The sequence below is a fragment of the Melopsittacus undulatus genome, chromosome 5 (genome assembly GCF_012275295.1).
Source record: "Melopsittacus undulatus isolate bMelUnd1 chromosome 5, bMelUnd1.mat.Z, whole genome shotgun sequence".
Classification (NCBI taxonomy): Eukaryota; Metazoa; Chordata; class Aves; order Psittaciformes; family Psittaculidae; genus Melopsittacus; species Melopsittacus undulatus.
This window is the reverse complement of record NC_047531.1, coordinates 51632295-51652763: the sequence shown is the minus strand read 5'-3', so window position 1 is coordinate 51652763 and position 20469 is coordinate 51632295. Positions and strand designations below refer to the sequence as shown.

The 20469-nt window shown below is 39.1% G+C and overlaps 1 protein-coding gene across 4 annotated transcripts in view; it reads right to left on the bottom strand.

The window, feature by feature from the left end:
* Nucleotides 1-20469, bottom strand: part of KIAA1549 (KIAA1549 ortholog) — a 144752-nt gene that overhangs the window by 16106 nt on the left and 108177 nt on the right. For all 4 annotated transcript variants that reach the window (XM_034062837.1, XM_034062838.1, XM_034062835.1 and 1 more), the window contains exons 11-14: nucleotides 11593-11795; nucleotides 8162-8286; nucleotides 2647-2852; nucleotides 764-987 (exon numbers count right to left, since the gene is read on the bottom strand). In XM_034062837.1, coding sequence (XP_033918728.1) covers nucleotides 764-987; nucleotides 2647-2852; nucleotides 8162-8286; nucleotides 11593-11795 — 758 coding nt within the window. The remainder of the gene's footprint in view (nucleotides 1-763; nucleotides 988-2646; nucleotides 2853-8161; nucleotides 8287-11592; nucleotides 11796-20469) is intronic.

Genomic DNA, 20469 nt, shown 5'->3' with positions numbered 1-20469 from the left:
TTTGATTTGTGAGTTTGCTATTAAAATTCAGAATCTTCAAGCTTTTTAAATTGTTCAAGGGAGGGCTGAAGCACCTCTCCCATGAAGAGAGGCTTGAAGTTTGGGCTTGTTCAGCCTGGAGAAGACTCAGGATAGACCTTAGAGCAGCTTCCAGTACTTAAAGGGTGCCTACAAGAAATCTGGTGAGGGACTTTTTACAAGTGCACATAGTGATAGGACAAGGGATGATGGCTTTAAACTGAAAGAGGAGAGATTTAGGTTAGGTATTAGGAAGAAGTTCTTGACTGTGAGGGTGGTGAGGCACTGGCATAGGGTGCCCAGAGAAGCTGTGGCTGCCCCATCCCTGGCAGTGTTCACGGCCAGGTTGGATGGGGCTTGGAGCAACCTGGTCTAGTGGAAGGTGTCCCTGCCTGTGGCAGGGAGATTGGATGACCTTTAAGGTCTCTTCCAACCCAAACCATGATTCTGTGATCTTTTCCCCCCTTTATAAAAATATTATTTCATGCGAGTTTATACTTTCCATGTATCTTTTTTTTACTACTCATACTGAAATCTTGATTCCCCCTACATTACAAAAGAATTACTCAAACAAATGGCAAAGCAAATGCTAAACTGCTTTAAGACAGTTTTATTCATTTGGGTTTATTTATTAAGAATTCACTGTTGAGAACTGGTAAAAGAATAATATGAAAACAAAAATACTGGCATATATTAAACCAAATACTGTTTAAAACAAATTTTTTCCCTTCTTTGAAATGCCTACCTCTTCCTCGGCTCTATGAAGACAGTCGGCACACTGCCTCCAGGGTCCAAGATCTTGTCAATCTGCATCTGTGCCTTGCGATATATTCTGTGCTGTTCTTTGGAGTCCACCACCACCACGTCATCCACCACTGGAAATTCATAGTGCCCTTTACGCTTGGCGCGAAGACGAATCTTATTGCGGTGGTGTTCAATCTCAGATTTATGTCTCAGGGCTGTTTGTATCTTAAAGAACGAAGGGGGCAGGGAAAGAGTAGTTTTTGCAACAGAACGTTTTGCTGCTCTTCTGTAAACCTCTTTTCCTTGGATCCTTGGCTGCCCCTACCTTCCTCTTTCCCCTCTATCCCCCAGATCTCTTAAGGATTAAAGCAAGTCACACAACTTGCAAGTACTTTCTTTCTTGGACATTTTGCAGTATTTTCATTGTCTCCCCAGGGAGATGTACTATTAAACACAGTATGATTGCCAGAACAGCAGGTGTAGTTAAAGAGAGGCGACAGTTTGTTAACAAAACAAAAAACTCCTGCTGTCTGCCAGAAGTGACACTGCTCTGACAAAAAAAATCAGCAAAAGCTGTATCTACATTTGCTTGTTAGAAAGAGATACGTTTGATCAAGTGTTGAAAACTGTCACCCATTCCCTTTAATGACATTCATCATGTAAGCAGCAAGAACTTAAAGAGCTGAGCTCATAACTCAGTGCTTCCGCAGAGCATGACAGGCCAACATAAGCTATACAGAAATGTACCAGCAATACAAGGGTCCAGATACCTAGGTGAACAAGTGTTACCAGCTCTACATCTTGCAGACTAAGTCTTCATGCCTCTCTCCCACTTTTTTTTAATTCCCTGAGGAGTATGTTATCATGTGGGGAAAGCTATCATAACAGCAGCACTGGCCCAACACTCACTGAAATCAGTCTTATCAACAAAAAACACTTGGGCACCAGACCAGGTAGCAACAACTGCTCTGCCTGTGCTGGACTAATTTCTGAACGCATCTGCATCAGCAAATTAAAAACCAAGTATAATTTGAGTTTTGTGTATTCCCTCATGAAAATCCTGAAAAATTATGAAAAGGACACAAGCCAGATTTACTGTTTACATTTATAATTAGAACTATATGTCTTTTGCCCATATACTGGATTTCTGTTTTGTAGCTCCCCTTGCCTGTGTATACTAGATATACACATTTACCTTTCGTCTGTAAGGTACTCAGAAAATTCTTAACACAGTGAAGTTAAAGGTTTCAGTAAGTCTTCCACTCTGAATTATGAGAAGATGCCATCTTACACCCAGTACAAGGTATTGTCAGGCAGGGTATGATATGGTTTCACAGCACATTACCGTCTCTCTTGATGCCCCAGGCATGCTCATATTCTGCTGACAGTAACATGAGCCTCAGAGAAAGCAGTAAGTTTCTGTGTATTTACTGTCAGATAAACACATCAGAAGTTGGAAGCAGTGCATGTGCTGCAAATTCACATCCCAGAATATGAAGATAACTTGTTTCTATATCCACATCCTGAGCTGCTGAAAAGTCAGAAGAATAGTGTAGAATGAAAACCAAGGTGGGCCAGATGTTCCAATACTCGTACACTAATTAACACAACTCTGGTAAGTCATGTCCTGCTGAGTAGAAAAAGGATGGCAACACAAGGTATCCTGACCATTAAATTTGCTCCTGTCTCTGTGTTTAAGTTTTGATTTAGGTATCTCTTAAGAACAGGCCAGATTACCTCTCTGGATAGAAATGGGATTATTCCTGTAACTTGTCAAAACTCAACTCCTTAGGAACTCTTGATAAGAAGAAATGGAATACTTTTCACTTCCCACTTGGCTGGGCATACAGTCCTCCACAAACATTCAAAGCACTGCAAAAATACCTCTTTATTAATTTTGTTGGTCTCTGCTACTCGATCAGAAAGCACCGAGTTCTGAACTGGAGGTGCTGCCATCGGTTGCATAGCAATCAACTGGATCTTGCTTGGCACCCGTCTGCTGGCATCCGAGGAACGCGACATCCTATCCACGTGTTCAAATATAGAGGCTGATGAGTGCTGCTCATTTCCACTGCTGGTCTGAGGAGGTCCTAAATCACCAGGACAAATACAGAGTAAAGGAGTGCTGCCAGGGTTATCTCAGTCAAACATTAAGCGCTGCAGATGCTATACTACAAGACTATGCCATGTTTTCCATCTGTGTTTAATTTGCCCTATAGGCCTTCCAGCTGATTCACATTTAATGCACAACAAGTTTACCCAGTGGTTTGCAAATTATAAGCATTTTTCCATTATATTTCCAGAAGGGGAGCTGTCATTCTTCATTTCTGTAAATCAAGCTCTTGGCATTTGCAAACCACCAAAATCTCAATCTACTTTTCTCTATAAAAAGCTGTTCAAGTACATACTGCTAATGGTTCCTCTTATCGGTACTTAAGGAGATGCAAATTCCTCAAATAGAGGTTCAAAGAGCAATGACAGATGTCTCACTGCAAAATGCACTTCTTGAGTGGCAGGAGGAGTGATATATGAACTAAAGAAAAATACCATTAGAAACCCACACAAAGCACAAAAAATTCTGCAGACATTTTACTGATTAAAGCTTTTAAAGCAGTTTTCTTCTCTATGACAGGATAAACTGTTAATATAGTAACGAGCAAGCTGCACAAATATTGCCATGCTGTTATTTGTTGAAGAGGTTAAATCAACACCAACACAACCAGCAAAAGATCTTATGGAAACCAATACAAGTGAAAGTCGTGAGCCTAGTTCTGCCAAGAGTTAATCGCTTCAACAGAAATGGGTCATCTCCATCATGACTTGAAATCTGTAGGATCAAGGATCACCCCTGTGGTTTGCAGTTAAGCACATTAAGATTTTCAGTTTGTCTGTATGTTTTCTAGAAACAGGCCTACAACAGGAACCATTATGTGGATTAGGCTTGCAAAAACTACAGAAGACTTGCAAAATAATCTTCTACCTTGTCCACATGGTAATGCCACAAATTATTAAACTGCTTTTCACAAGCAATAAGAGATTCAGATTTGTGACTCTTCATATGGAGGCACACAGCAGTGTAGAGGGACATACTTTGGTGTTCTTGCACAGACTTCTAATAATGAACTGTGGTTCTTGGATTTAAATGAGAAGGAGAATCTGATTTGATTCTGATACAGACTGTTGATGAACCTGATCCAGCTCCAACAGACAAGAAGGAAAGCAGCCACTGTGCTCTGATCAATTTGAGACCTGTGCTGGTAATGAAGTACAGGGTTCAGAAGAGAAGTCTGCAGAAGATCACTGTAGATTACTTAATTCTTTTGCTTCCCTCTTCTAGCACAAAAAGGGAGTGGAAGAGGGAAGGCATGGTACAGTTCATTACATTCACAGCACACTGCTTTTGGGCTGGAAAGCAATCTGGCCACAAGCTAAGCAAAATTTTTATTTTTCATACTTCTCAAATTTGATTAATGCATTTCAAATGTGCACATTTATAAATGGCATGCATCATTTATAAATGTGACTTTCCTGTATGTGTCCTTAAAAAGAAGGTAAACAGTTTCATTCAAGATCTGTGTCCCCCAGACGTTCTGCAAGACACAGAGCCTAATGAAATATATCCTTCTCTCTTCTGTAGCTATTTGTATGATCTTTACCATTTGTCATCTTTACAGCCCATCTTCATGTATTTTGTGGAAGTATGCAAGCACTGACTCTCACAGTGAGGTGCACAAGATATATTAAGTAGTTAACATGAATCCCTCAGAGCAATCCTATAGTGCAATGGAAGTCTGAACTTCTGCATCCATCTTTCCCATTTTCCCCATGCATCAGTCATTCTTTCCAGCCTTTCCAGTCTAACAGCAGCTCTCAAAACTCAATGACCTCCAACATAAAATTTTAAGGTTATTTTTGTATTACTTCATTAGCAAGGTGCAATATATTAAATTACACTGAGCATTCACTCTAAATCTTTATAATTTCATCCATAACCTTTCCTTTTGTGCACATAAACAAGTGCTTTGCAGAGGCCTCTTAGCTGGAATGGTTTTTAAACTCATTCTATAAAACTGTCCAGAAGTCCCATACCCAAAATTTAGTATCGGTCTACCGTAACACCACATGTTACCCTCTTTGGCAGAAAAGATGCACCCACCAAAAAAAAACCTGTAAGTTGCATCTGACCTTTAGATCCAATCTGTGTGCATACACTGAATGTGTCTGTAAGTATAAACTAAGGTGGAATTGTAGTGAAGTATGAAATTCGTGAACTGCACAGTTCTGTACACATACAACAAAAGGAGAAACGATTTCTAACTCAACACATGAATGAGCTCCTTTAGAAGTTCTGACACAATGAATAAGAAAGGTCTCTTGTTTCAAAGTTCTTATGCTATTGTCCACGGTTAGAAAATCTTCTTTATAAAGCAGTCAGATAGCACTATATGAACTAAATTTTGATCTCAGACTAGATGGTTGAGCCTAAAAAATAATGGAGATATGTTCTGTCCAAATACCAGACAGAACACATTTAAACAACTAATCCATATAGGTCACATGTCAGGACCAGCGTTTATCACTCTTCCCTGGGTTGAAACTACTAATTGCAGTATCAAGAAAATGAATTGCTCTGCAGGAAGCTATGATTTTGTATGAAAAGCAATACAGCTGGAGATAAGGAAAGGCTATTGCTTCCTGCACCCTCTTGAAATAAAAACAAGTGATAGCAACCACAGTGCATAAAGCCTAATACAAAATCAGGCAGTCAAAGGGAATCTTTCACTGGTCCACTGGTATTTGAATCATATCAGAGTATGCAGTTTCAGATAAATTTCAGTTTCTTTGTATCCCAGTACATCATGACTCTCATTAGTCACTTGTACATACACGACAATGGAAAGCATCATAGCCAGCCTTATATCCATCCTTCTTTACTATTGTAGAGATGGAAACTGCTATCAGAGGATACGGTCTTTAATTTATTACTAGATATGGTATGCATTATTAAAGACAGTGTCAGCTTTCTCCTGCCCCATCTTTGCTATGGTTAGAAAATCAGCCAATCCAGATCAGGAAAACACTAGTTTATGAGAAAACACTCACTGCTTTTTGCAGGTAGCCTGTGTTTGTCTTGGATTTCCAGTAAATACATTAACTATATCTCTAACTTGTTTATATAAAGCTAGTTTCAGGACCAACAGCTGCCTCAGTTTTGCTTCTTTTGAAGTCTTCCTCAATAATTTGAAAGTACTGGGAGGAAAATTAGAAAAAATGTGCCTAAATTGGAGGACTATAATTTGCATTACTGAGATTTTTTTTATACTTCAATAAGCTGGAAAGCAATTTTGTTTTTTTTTAGACTCAGAAGACAAATCCTGCCATCCTTAATATATAATTGTAGCTACCCCAGTACCTCTATTCATATCTGTACTCAGCTATGAGCTCTGGTTACTTACCCACTCTGTTTGCTCCTGACAACATAAAGGAAAAAGAAGAGACAACACAATAATTATTACAAATAATTCAGCTGGAATGGCAACTGGAACAAACAGCAGTAAGATGATTGCATTTACTTGTGAATGAGATGCATGAACTTGGATCAAACTGCCAAGCCTCAGCTGCACAAAAAGGGAGCTGAATCTGCCATTTTACAGAGAGCTCTTTGCAGACAGTGCCTCCAATTTTGAATGCTAAAAATAGTCCCTATGATTACCAAGCTAAAGGCACCAAATGCTGAAAAAATAGCGTATCTGATCCAGTAAGGACATGATAGGTAAAAAAGACACATTTTACACAGTATGCTTGCTGCCTTTGCCAGAAAATTGAGATGCAGCAATACCTAATACCTCTATACAAAAAGGAAATGTTAAACCCTATATAAAGTTTTAAGCCAGATGGAAAATGGATTTCCCATGAAAGAAGAAATGGGATAACACTAAATCAGGGCAACAGAATTGAAGTCAGATAGGTTGGTACAACTGATAAACCATCCTGAGGTGAGCTCTGTCATAGCATAATTGTTTTCCTATACATTTACTTGGACATGATTTCTGGTCCTGAGAGCAAACCTAAGGTGCTTAAAATATATATGTAGTATCAGTACAGCATCTTTGTAAATTGTGTCAAGTATATATAGCATGCACTGCCTGCTGAATTATTGAGAAATGTAACTTCCTAGGCACATAAGCAGATCCTATGCTGTGTTTCCTTACATACTGGTTGCAGAAGAAAGCCTGCTCCACAACCCTGGCTGTTCTAGGAACAGTCCACATTATGAAAGTCTAAGAATCATATATTATTTAACTTGCTGTTTAGCCACCCAAGAGCTAGCAGGTCATATGAGCTATCTTATATCGAATTTCTTCAACATAAGCAAAAAATGAAGATTGCCTGCTATGATCTGAATTTCACATGCACTGCATACCTCCATAGTCACTGGTACATCTCAGCTGGTATTTCAGAGTGTGTGGAAAAACATTCAATATACCAAAAAGACTGCTCACACTGTGGTATTTTCTTCCCAGTTTCTGCTGCCATCAAGGCCATGTGAATTAAGAACAGATGGGCCATCATAAACTTGTTTACCAGATATTCAGTACCAAAGTTTTCTCTTTGAAGACTATTGTGATTTAAGGTAAATATCTGGTAACTAAAACTTTAGGCAAGAAGCAAACCATCTAAACCCAAAAGGCTCTCAGAAAAAACACTTATTTTTTGTGCAGGCACAGTTAACCACACACTTTTAAACCACAAAAGAATTTAAAAGAATGCTTTATTAAAAAGTGGAAGTGGGTTTGAAGTATTTTATCAACTTTTCAATGCGGAAAGAAATATATCTGAGGTACACTCATGACAAATGGTGACACTTGAACTGGAAGCAAGATGGTTATTTACAAAAATAAAACAGTCATTGTTATTAATGTATTGGCACTGGATCTTCATCTTTCTAAAGCACAATCATGAAGGCATTTGATGCCTGAATTAGAACTTATTTGTGAAACTTTTACCTCTCTGGTCTCCTTTTTAATCTCACTTTTTTGAAAGTTGCAATTACTCATATCCGTGCTCTGTCAAATCCTGCTGTGACCTCTACTGCCCATGTAACTGCCTGCAAGATTGCTACCAGGAGAACCATAATTAGGCCTAAGTGGAAAGAGGTTGCCGGGAGGCATGTGGGAGAGAAAGGAGGGAAGATTTGTTCCTGCTAAGCCATTCATTTCAAAAGCTTGCTGGAATGGAAGGAATGTGTAGATCTTCAGTTTCAGCAGAAGAAACTGAACCAAAAAGGAGAGGAAGAAAATTTTCCATTACATAAACCTGAAAAATTAACAGCCAAAGATGAATTTAGAAAAGTTACAGCACCAGAGTAATTCTTCAAGAGAAAAACAGAATAACAAACCCTTCTTCACTGCTCTGCGTGGTTTGCCCTCGTTTGCAACTGTTGATGGTCTTGCAGTTTCTTCTCCTGTCTCCCTCCCGCTGGATTGTTCACTTGCGGTGGAGTCAGCATCTGATGGTGAAACCCTGCCACAAACATTAAAAAACAAACAAACCAACACTTAAGTTTGCAAAGGGCACAGTTCTCACACAAAAAGAATCCTATGCTAAAGTATCTTGTGAAGACTGCTAATGTTTTCCTCTGTTTGTAAGTAAATTTATAACAAATCATCATAGTTAGATATTCATTGCCATAATGCTACTGTTGTTGCATTTGAAAACTGACTGCAAGAGGATTCACATGTGATATTATTAACTAATCCTTCCTTTAAAATACACTTCAAGAAAAAACTCTGTGTTTGTAAGTAGCAGCTTACTTTTCAGAAAGGAAAGAATTATTTTAGAAATAAGAAACCCATACAGGTAATAACTCTAATATTCAGATTTGCTAACTTAGTGTCTTCTTGCTAACACTACAAGTCTATGTGATTATTTTCCTGACGAGTTAAATGTGGAACCACTAAAATAATGCTATTTTATGTATTTATCCCATGCAGTCATAAGATTCTTAAAAATACTTGTTACCTGCAAATTACAATCTCAGTGTTTATAGGTTTTGCAGGCAATTACACAAAAATACAAAGAAATACTGTGATTTTCCCCAACAGAATACTTCAGCTGTAAAATTATCCAGATAGTATAGAAATAACAAAAATATAGGGCATACACTACTGCTCAGCTGACACCAAAGCCTGTCTTTTCATATGGGATCAGCCTGAGTGTCTCTAGTGACCATTTTGTCATGTGAACATTCATATTCCATCCCTGCAGGGAGTTAATCACTGAAAGTGTGCACTTGTCTGTGCATTAATGCTGTTGAGTGCAAGATTTCCTTGGGCTAGATGGAATCTGAACTAGTTACTGAGGCTGTTGGCTTAACACCAACCTGCCTAGAGCACACAGACTGAGATAACTATACCTAGCCAGACAAGTTCATTGAAAGTTAAACCCACTCCTTGCAGCAGGCAATGCTCTCAATTCAACTCTCTTTTTTCTCCTCCCTGAGCAATGCACCACTAATTGAACTCTGTATTTTATTCTTTCCTGCAGTATTGTAGTACTAAAAGGTCACATTCTAATTCAAAAACCAAAACAAACCAACCAAAAATAACCACAGAAAATAGGAGAAATGGTTCTCAATGAGCTTACAGATCTACATTATTGCATCTTTTCCTCTTTCTAAGGTGGAGAGGGTGGGCAGAACTATCTTCTCCATCACCACTGTTTTGATTCAACAGAGTATAAGTCTGGCGTTCCATTTCCGCATCTGCTACTCACTTTGTTTCACCTCACTGTGCTTTGTATTCCTTCACACTCTTTTATCAGTCTATCTAAATTATCATTAAATAAACTATAAGAGCATAAACAGTGCTGAGTCAACATCAGTCATTCTTTGTATGTGCTAAGGAATATGCAGTTGTACCTCCTCAACCCAAAATAACAGGTCCAACTCTCAGCTGGAGCCTAGAGATGCTGTGCTCTCTGAACTTGATTATTTTTCTCATTGTTTTTACAGATTCAGAATGTGTGCTCACATCACCACTGTATTTCCCAGCATGCACCATACAGTCCTGAAATGCATTGTGATGAACTGAGTTTTGTATTTCCACACGAATCAGAAAACATCTAAAAGCAACCTAAGACACTATGCTATCATTTCACATTTCAACTTCTGCCTCAGGGAATAAATGTCTAAATCTCAAGCTGACATGTGCATGTCAGCATGCTGGGGAGATGATGGTAACATCTCCATAGTTAGGCCTAAAGGGATGATGAGGGAGAGGCGGGAAATTCTCTTTTGAAAACATTTTGAAGTATTTGAATTTAGATACTATTAAAAAAAAAAAGAAATATCTTTGTTCCAAATTAAATCAACAATTCATTATTGTCTGCAGGGAAGGCACTAAATGTTGGCTTCTGAGAATTTTTCCTGCTTCATTTTCTGAATTATTCCAGATGAAATACAGTAACAGCCTCAAGTTTAAATTTCTTCCTTATACTTATGTCCATATGAATATAGATGCCTTCTCCTCCCCCTGAGTATGATCTTTGTCTTAGGCCACTTTTGAACTTTTTAGAAGAAACACAGAAACACTTGTCCTTCTGATATTTATTTAAGCTACACCACCAAAATGAGTTAGCTAATTTTACTTCCGTTATTTTCCATTTTGCTGACAGTTAGTCTACTACTTGCAAGGCCTACAGGCATTTGGAAGACAGGCTAGACATCTGGGAAGGTGGCAACTGAACTTTACAAAGCCTACATAGGGAAGATGAAGTGAGGATCTTTGGACAACTGGGGCTTTAGAGGAAGCACAGAAGGTTAAGCAGAGTAGCAATCTGTACCAGAGAGACCTGCAGCTCATTCAGAACCATCACTGGTTTCTTTCCAAGCTCATTTAACTGTGTCTTTGGTGGTTGTTTCCAGGTTTTCTGTCCTCCCACCATGCAATAGCACATAGGTAAAAGCACAGAGGAAACAGAGCTGGAGATGAAGGGGTATAAAAATACGAGAGGGAGGGGAAAAAGAATTACAGGGAAGTGGAATACAAGAGCAGCTCAGCAGTGAGGAGCTGTTTGTGACTCATCAAGGCATTCCTCTGGGCTTCGTTTTTTTTTCCCCACCTTTGCCTTCCTACTTACGCTTTTCTAATGCACAGATCTTTCTTTACTGTATAGCTGTTAACAATGCCTACCCAACAAACGCAATCCTTTCCAGCAAGGTACATTCACATAATTCGATTATTAGAAAAGGCTGACACACACTTCTCCGTTTGCTCAGCTATAAATTATTACTCCTTTTCCTGACTGAGGTTGGTTTGCTATGACAGCAACCCTATAACCACAACTAAAAACACTCTTGCAGCTTCCCTAAATTTTGGAGATACTGCTTATTTCTGGAAATTCCAACTTCTCATACACATATTGATCGCTATTAATATTATTGAAACACACTTCTACTTGTCAATGGTTTTTGTTTGGTTTTAACCATCTGTTGCCTTAGTAGCTAGAGATCAGTACAAAGACAATGCATCAGGAAACATACACTTGGTGTTTCCATGAAGCAAGCAGTTACTGGACTCCAGCCAACCTAGTAATATCTTAAACATCCCTCTTCACTAGGCATGTGGCCTTTAAGAGAAAAATGGACACAAAATTCTCACAACCTTGTGCTAATAGGTAGTGAGGTATAACTCTGACAGTCCACTAGCAAACACAAGTACCAGAGCTCTGGAACATTTTTTTCCACTGAAATTACCCTAAAAATACAGTAATCATCAGCCATTAAGAAACTGTCATCTATTACAATTTGTTTTATCTCTGTGAACTGACCTCCCTCTGTGTCGAGCAGTCTTTGAAGGCTTTGAGGAAGTCTTGGATTTGGGGCTGGGCACATCTCCATTTTCAGATGGGGTAGTATCCTTAATAGGTCCTGGTAAAGGAGCTGGCTCATGGATAATCAAGACATCATCTTTATTGTGCTGGCCCAGATGCTGCTTAGCAAAATCAAAGCCTTTCACACTGGGGGCTTGTAGCTGTGAGAGAAGAGCAAAGACAAAAAGCAGGAACCATGAGTGACAATGAGTACACAAAGGCTTTGGTTAAGATCTGCAAACAGTGGCCACTAAGAGGATGGTCAGGCTATGGTAATCTCAGGAATGAACATGAAAGCTACAGAGAAGATCAAAATAAAGTCATCCCCCCCCCAATTCTGTCATCTTCAGCATATAATACATAGTTTAAAACTCCAAATCAGCAAATCTACTTTAAAAAATGGCTGCCTGTTGCTGCTACATCTCTTTCCAGCTATTTCTTCAGAGTTAATCATTGTGTAAGGAGCTTTTTGTTTACTTGTGGATGCAAGGCTGTGGACGCAAGGCTGTAGATGCCTGTGTATTACGACAGCCAAGTCACCTTTCTATTTCTTTCAGTCAAAATGAGGGAAGTGAGTTTAATTAATTTCTGTAATGTTACTGCTGATCTTCCTCATTTTGATCTCACCAAATCTGTATGAGTCTGGGAGCGCTTCTCCAAGCACCTAGTTCGTATAATGAAAGATAAACATTCTATAGGCCAGACTGATACTGCAGCCTGGCAGTGACTTCTCTGCCAGCACAGATACCTCCAGAAAAGAACAAAAACCTAGCTCTTAGGAATTTCATACTGAAGAGACAGAAAAATTAAGGGCTTTGGAGTTTAGAGAAATTAGATACTTATCCTAGAGATCTTATTAAAGAATTACAGATTCAATGGGCATCTTGCTTTAGAAAGACACAGATGTGAGCCTTTCATTATCATAACTGTATTTATAAAAAGATAGTCTCACCTTGTCAGGGAGCTGATTCAGACTTGATTTCATCAAGCCTCCAAATTTCAAGCTTTCCTGCTGATTTTTCGGGGGTTTGGAGTAATTAAGAAATTCTGAAGAACTAATTAAGAGAAAGTTTTTCTACAATCCTGTTCAAGTCTATGTAGTTTGAAAGTTGAAAGTAGAAAGAAATGTTGACAGTTCCAGTTTGCAAAATGCATGCACACGTATCCACTGCACAGCACATGTACAAAACCCTCTGTGTGTTCCTAGAGCTGATTTCTGCAAAGTGAATCATGTGTTGGAGTACACTTATGGGTGCGTCAGGTTCCAGATGTTTAAATGAACCCCCTTTCATAAAGCTTGGCATGCCAACATAGCTAACTACAAACAGATTCGTCTGATACCATGCCAAAGATAAGCTTGCCTAAGGAATATTCTGAAACAATCTCTTCAAAATATTTTCTCAGTAAGCAAACATTTTCCGAACGGTTCTTCGAAAGGATGTCATAGTACAGCAAACTGCCTATTTAAACCAGTAGATGGCAATAAAAGCTCTCTTGTAAAATCCAGCAACTATCTGAATGGCTGAGATTTTGGAGTTCATTTCTCACAAAACAAGTAAGCTTATTATTTGAACAGATCTGGATGTTTTCTACTATACTCCATTTTTCTTGGGCCTTACAACAGACCCTTCAATTCAGCATGATGGGTGACTCAGTTATTGAATTTATGTAAATGGCTGCAGCCCCTGATTCAAAAAGGCACTGTTGAGCCAGGTCAAAGTGTAACTGTTCTCTATTTTTCGGGTGATAGCCACCTAGTAAACTCTCCCTGAAACCTCCCTCCTCTTCAGAGTTGAAACACTGTCTTTAGGATCTTGCTGAAACCACCCCAAAACTCCATGTCTTTTTCCTTTTCCTTTCATGTCTTTTTTACTTCTGAGGAAGAACTTTTCACTTCCACTGTCAGATCTATCATGCCAGCTTGCAACACTGATTACTGAAACTCCTCTTAGTTACCTCACCTCCTCTTCTGATGCTTTTGACATTATTTCTATTCTCTTGGAAGATATTCCTGTGTATGACATTCTTCCTTTGAACCCCCCTTCAGTGGCTTCTCTTCTTCTACCCCTTTCATACTCCACCCTCATGCCTATAGAGCCCTGCTACTGATCCCTGATGATCACTTTCTCTATTCCACTATCTTGCCCTTCATTGCCTCCAGTCGCCTTTATTCCAGAGATGATGGGTCTCCACCATGTGCTGGGCACAACTCTTTCAAAAAGGAATAAGTAAATAAATACATAGATGGAGTACTACCCTTTCCTAAGCACTCTTGGCTTGACCTGCAAACCTACAACTGCTTTTTCAATAGTGTGACAGGTAGGCTGGGCAAAGACAAGTGAAGAGACAAACATTCTAGTAATAGTAGAATTTCTAGTTTGGTTTCATTAAGATTGCTGCATGTCTGAAGCATACATTTCAGCATAACTTCAAGTTAATTCTAGCCTACTGGGTTCGTAAACCCTCCAGGGAGCAAAGCAATATGTAAAAACCCATACATTTTTTATCTTTTAAACTCTGAATAACCTTATTCCTTAGCTGCAGTGTAGCATAACCTTTTGTCTAAGCACAGTTACAGAAACATATATTTATGTATACATGTACATATACCACAGCATATGTATGCACAAATGTTTATCTGCAGACAGACCACACAGAAGCAGAATTAAAAGACTGTTAGTATTGCAAAGACAACCACTCACACCATAAGAAATGGCACAGTTAAAACTGTCTGAACAATCACAACCGGATCCTCTCATACATATGCATTGCAACAGAGTCTTGAGTTACAAAATCCTAAATTCAATTTAGGATTCAATAGGAGCCCTCTTGCATTGTCCCACCCTGCTGGATCCTTGGCATAATCTGAGCCTTCTGTTATTAGTCAAAGCTGGGTAGAATATCAGAATTTATTTGCCGAACCAGGATACTCATCTCATTTCACCCAGAAGCTGTCAAACACGTAGTGAAAGGCCGGCATGTAAAAAGAGAAAGGATGTATTCTTTTATGCACATCTGCAGCAAGGGTGGCAGAGACTCTGCCAATGGATTTCACGGACACTTGCTGGCAACACAGTATTGTCTTGGGCATCACTTCAAAAAACACTCACCCCAGGCACCACAGAACCTGTGGCTCTATTATCCTGAAGTTGTAGTCAGGTAAACTCCTCATCTAGTCTTACCCCTTCCTAACCAGACAGAACCAGTCTCTCTATCCTGGCCTCTTACCCTTCCCTCCCTCTGCATGCCAGCTGCCAGTTCCAGTTTACACTGTCCAAGAACCTGAGGCTCATTGCTCCTTGTTCCTTCACCTGCCCTCATAGCAACCCCTGTACACAGTAACAAAGAAAAAAATGTCTCAGCTTTTCAGTGACAGCTCTACAGACCTTGTATGTGCAGAACAAGTGTAATCCTATGAGAATCTAACTGGGAAACCTCTACCTAGTCTCTGTCGATCCCATGCAAATATTCCCCCAAAGGTTTAAAATCGAGTCAGAAATGGGCAATTCCCCACAGAATCGGCGAAAGCATTTCTCTCACACAAAACAACCTTCTGGTCCTGTTTCCTTTCCTTCCCCACCTTCCGTCCCCAAAGGCTGAGCATATGCACTAGACCTTCTCCAAAACCATTCTAAAAATTTGGACAGAGCACTAGTTTTCTCAAAAGCTTGTTCTTTGAATGATAAAGCTCTTCATGTTAAAAAAGATTCAGTATGAAACTGAGAGGTTGAATGAAAAACTTCAAACTGAACAATTCAGGTCTTGCAGTTTTGTACAGCTAAACAACATTTCCAGGTACCTCCTGCTAAAAAAGCTTGAGGTGGCACTACCATCTGTAGCCAATATACAAAGCCTACGGGAGACTGTATTCACGTGTATATGCATGTTTGTTCTTATGAATGAAAAACATAACAAAAATATGTGAAAATATGTACGAAAACATAATACCTGACAATGTGAAAAGACAGTTCTCAACAAAAATATTGGGAAAATGACTTACTAAAAATAATACCCTCTATCTGAGAAACAGAAAAGCCGATATGATTACTACTGCAGAAACAACTCGGACAGAAACCCACTTCTTAAAGAAAAATCTACACTTGTGATATCTCACCTCTTAGATCATGGCAACATTATGACTGAGAATTGATACGAAACAAATCCTACATTTTCATGAAAAAATTCCGAAGGATACTGAAACACAACTCTGCTTTCTGTAAGACTTGACGGTCACATCACTGAGACTCAGCAGAATGAACAAAGTGTTGTTCCAGATGGGTCTCCTTCATTTTCTTATGTATTTCTGTGTGCCACCTGCTGCATTCTTTCTTTGTATCAGGTTATACAGTGTATCAGATTGGATGACCTCTGCTCATCCTAGGATAAGTAGTCAGAATGGCATGTGTGGATCAGTCATCTGCTACTCATAAATTAACCACCACCAAGGAAACAATACAATCTCTTTCTAAGAGCACATTTGTGCTGATAACCGCTACCTGTTCAGGAGCTGAGCCTCTTTTTATCAGCCTCAAGTGCCTTTACCTAAGACTGCACAAAAACAGTATTTGCAAAGATTTCTTATTTTAAATTAAAGTTGTTAGAGAAGGTTTTCATTTGTTTTATATTTGTGAAAGGGAAAAGACAAACTACTCTGAAGTTTACCATGAAAACGAATATGCCTAAACTACTGCATTATATTATTATACAAATGCAGAACCTGCTGAAAGCCAAGAGGAAGATGATTTCAAATTGGCAATTCAAGACAGTGCTTTAATTCTATTGTTACAAACTTAATGGGGGGAAATAAAAAGGCATTTGAAGCTCAATTTGCAGAATTGAGCAAAGACTTATTCCATGAAAGCAGCTCATGGCTTCAGTACTCTTCAAGTCGCAGAAATGGTTGTCAGTATATTGTTCTGCTAGATGCAGAGACATACCAGGTATGTCGTCAATCTGATTTCTCAAGAAAGCAAATACCACACACAGGTCAGTGAATAATATCAGCTGAAAGCAGAAGAAATACTTTTTTTTGAATATCTGAATGAAGACTCAGTAGTCTCCCTGCAGGTCCTACAAGCGGCATTTGAATTTGGACATAATATGAAGAACAATGTATTAGGACAATTCGCTATTGATCTTATGCCACAGTCTTGTCTTGATCCTTGTAGAGCTAGATGCATTGAGCAGAGGGTTACAATACAATTCTAAGGAAACAAAGGAGCTAAGTATATGATTTCAAAAATAATACTTTCGTGTTGGTAAATAATCTATGAACAGGACAGGAATCCCTGTAAAGAAGTTCCTGAGATTCACACCACCAAACCTCTCTCCATATTCTGAAGGCACCATGGCATAGGGCGATGTAAATTCATTGCATTACTCTCATGAAGCACCAGAAAGAATGATTATTTGAAGCTGCCAGTGTGTTTGCTAGGGTCATATTTATTTTAACTCATTTCTTTCACCATGATTCTGCTATCTAATCCAAGACATTGCCTCCCTTTTCTTCCCACAAGGATCATTCAGCCACATTATTTGCAGTGACTGTTCCATGAGATATTTAAAACACCTACCAATCTACAAATAAATTAGTACTGAGGCATGTTCACCTGTTTTAGTCTTGTTTTCCTATTCAGCTCATTCTTCTCAAGTCACTTCTACTCCTTATGAACATAAGTATACCTGTAATACTCTGTATTCTGTTTACATTGCTTTTCTTCAACATAAACCTGTCTGGGATCATAGCCAGGAACTGCCTGTAAATATGCATACAAATCATGCATGCAATTCAATAACAATAACGCATATCTGAGTTAAGATACAAGAAACCTTTGCTGATTAAAAAAGTTTATTAGAAGATACCATAGAAGCAGAGCTCCATCTCTATAGTTTCTCTTGAAAGTACCAAAAAAAGACCCATTTGTATTCTCAAGGTCTTTGTCCAATTGACACAATTTCCCTATGAAATGGGATATGATGCAACCAACTTATGCCATAAAAACATACTGTTTCCTGGTGTACTTTACAAAACAATACTAAGTATTACTGAGAAATGCGCAGAAGGATCTGTCACTGCTGCTGGTGTAGGAAATGCATCTAAGCACCAAAACAAACAAGGTCTCAGATTCAGTTTAAATATCTTCACTTGATCACCCCATCTATGTATGTAAAAAGAAGTGTACGTGCAATGGCAGTTGACTATATTGCCATCACCCTCCCATTACAGCACCGTTACTGCTTGTATCCCCTCCAGCAAGCCCATCCCCAAAAGAAGCAGGATTGTGAGAGCTGAGAGGCAAAAATGGGGTTGTACATACAAAATGCTGCCCATTTTCTCATCTCACATCACAATCCAACCAGTGAAAAGTAGTGCATGATACAGCCAGTGCCTGCACGGAAAACTAGCCCGAGCTAGTGTACAGCCTCTAGTCCTCCTTCCCTACTCTGAAACGTCAAAACTGTGGTTTACTGCTCAGTACTATACAAATAGTAAGTAAACAGGAATCCCACAAAAAATACCACCTCAGAAATTTTGCTCCTGGAGTAGGATTAAAAAGAAATGAAGAAACACCCAAACTTACAAAACTTTATAAACCCTGAAATTCTCAAGACACCTGTTCTGAAATACTTTCTTAAGACAGATTGTTGTTACGGATTTTCATCATTCCTCTTCTTCTCCTTTGTGCATTTCTTCCTGCCACACTAATATTACCATGACAGCTCAGTAAATTACACAAAATACATGAGGGATCATGTTGTTGAACGCCCATAACTCTAGTGTATATATGCCCACAGGCTGTTGAGGTAACTGCTGTAATAGGCAGAATTTTGTGTCTGAATTAGAGTTTTAGCCTTCCTTCTAAGACAGAAATGCTGCAGAGGTGGATACTATCTTAACCATGGTTTGGTGAGGTTCCTTTGCACACTGGCTAGATGGAAGTGTCAGGAGAAAGTTAGAAAAAGATCAACTTCACAGGATAGACAGGTCACTGCTGTGTCTTGGTTCCACTGAAATTTGTCTGTAAGTTACATCAAAACCAATTACTCCTCCAAGGCCACATACACAATTCCAGCATAAACTGCAACCTCTAAGATAGGTAGCACAACACATAAAAATTAATTACAGTTTGGGTCAGAAGCAAACCTCCAAAAATCGTCTGGTCCAACCCCTGTGCAATGAGGAGGGACATCTTCAACTAGATTATGTTGCTTAGAACCATATCCAGCCTGGCCTTCAATGTCCCCAGCGATGGTGCCATCCACACCTCTCTGGGCAACCTGTGTCAGTGTTTTACCACCCTCACTGTAATAACTTTTTTTCTCACATCCAGCCTGAATCTCCCCCTCTTTGAGTTTAAAATCATTACCTCCTGTCCTATCACAACAGGCCCAGCTAAAAGTCAGTTTGCATCTTCTTACAAAGCCCCTTTTAAATCCTGAAGGGACAGAGTAAGCTCTTCAGGCTGAACCCCAACTCTCTCAGCCTTTCCTCATAGGAGAGGTTCTCCAGCCCTCTGATCTTTTTTATGACCCTGCTCTGGACCCTCTCCAACAGGTCCATATCTTTCCTGTATTGAGGAGTCCAGAGCTGAACATAGTACTATAACGTCAGGAAACTCTTTTCTCAAGTTGTGAAGCAAAAGAATACAAAACACAGTCCAGAAACACTTCCTCTCCACAAATAATGAGAAAAATGCTAACAGATTTTTAAGATAGAGCATAGGTCAGCTATTTTCATTTATTTTTGTGCTGGCATTTTATCGGGCTCAGTGACTCCAACAATTCATATACCTAAGAAGGGTTTAATGCACAGAGAAAGCAAGTGCGTTCACGTATACTGCAGAAATTAATCTGTTTGCTGAAATAAATCTACAAGTGATCATCATTGTTAAAACCTCAGGCAACAACGATTTGATATTAGCCCATTTCCTTGTTCCCAAAATAGCTAAGTTCTACAGTAAATTATCGTCTTTTGTTAGGAAAGACAGAATTTACTTTCCCAGTATTAATCTAGTCTTAGTGGCCTACTGTGTTCAGAATAGTACAAAGTTTACCTGAATTTTGAAAATGGATTCTTTTTGTTTAACTCCTGTTCAAAACAAGCCACTATATAAATGTCATTCCATAAATGCATGGGTCACCTACATTTTGAATAGTGTATTCAGTTATAGTCTCCCCCCTCAAAAAGGATGGAAAAAAACTGGAAAACCTTCAGCCTTTTCAAAGGTTAGCAGTTGGTCAAAGGCCAGTTCAAAAGAAGGGATAAGAAAACTAGGACACCTCCACCTAGAAAAAAAGATGAAGATGATGGAGATGGGGAATACGACAGAGATCTGTAAAGTCAGGACTGGAAAGGAGCAAGTGCTAGGAACAAGTTACTCATTATCCCTTCCAATACAAGGACTAGGGGGCATCACAGGAAACAAGAAGATGGCAGAATAAAAGCAAGATGAAACAAGATTATGTGGTTCTTCATATAACATGCTGTGGAAATGGGTTTGGAAGCTCAGATGGGTTTGGAAGGACCCGACAAGTTCATGGAAGAGAAATCCTTTTTTGGTATGCTAAATACCATCACTTCTAGAGAATGTCTCCAGACACAGATAACTAGAGGCTGAAAAGTTACTCAAGGAAAAGCATCATGTGTACTTGCCCTATTCTTCTCCCCTTTTACTTTTGGCACCTGGGCTAGCTGGCCTTTTGGTCTGATCTCAAGATAACTATTGAAATGTTCATAAAAAAAGCAGAATGAGACATGTTATTTGTCATACCTACCGGTATAAGGAGTATAGCCAAGCATGGTATTATATTTCTACAATTTGTGAATAGTTAATC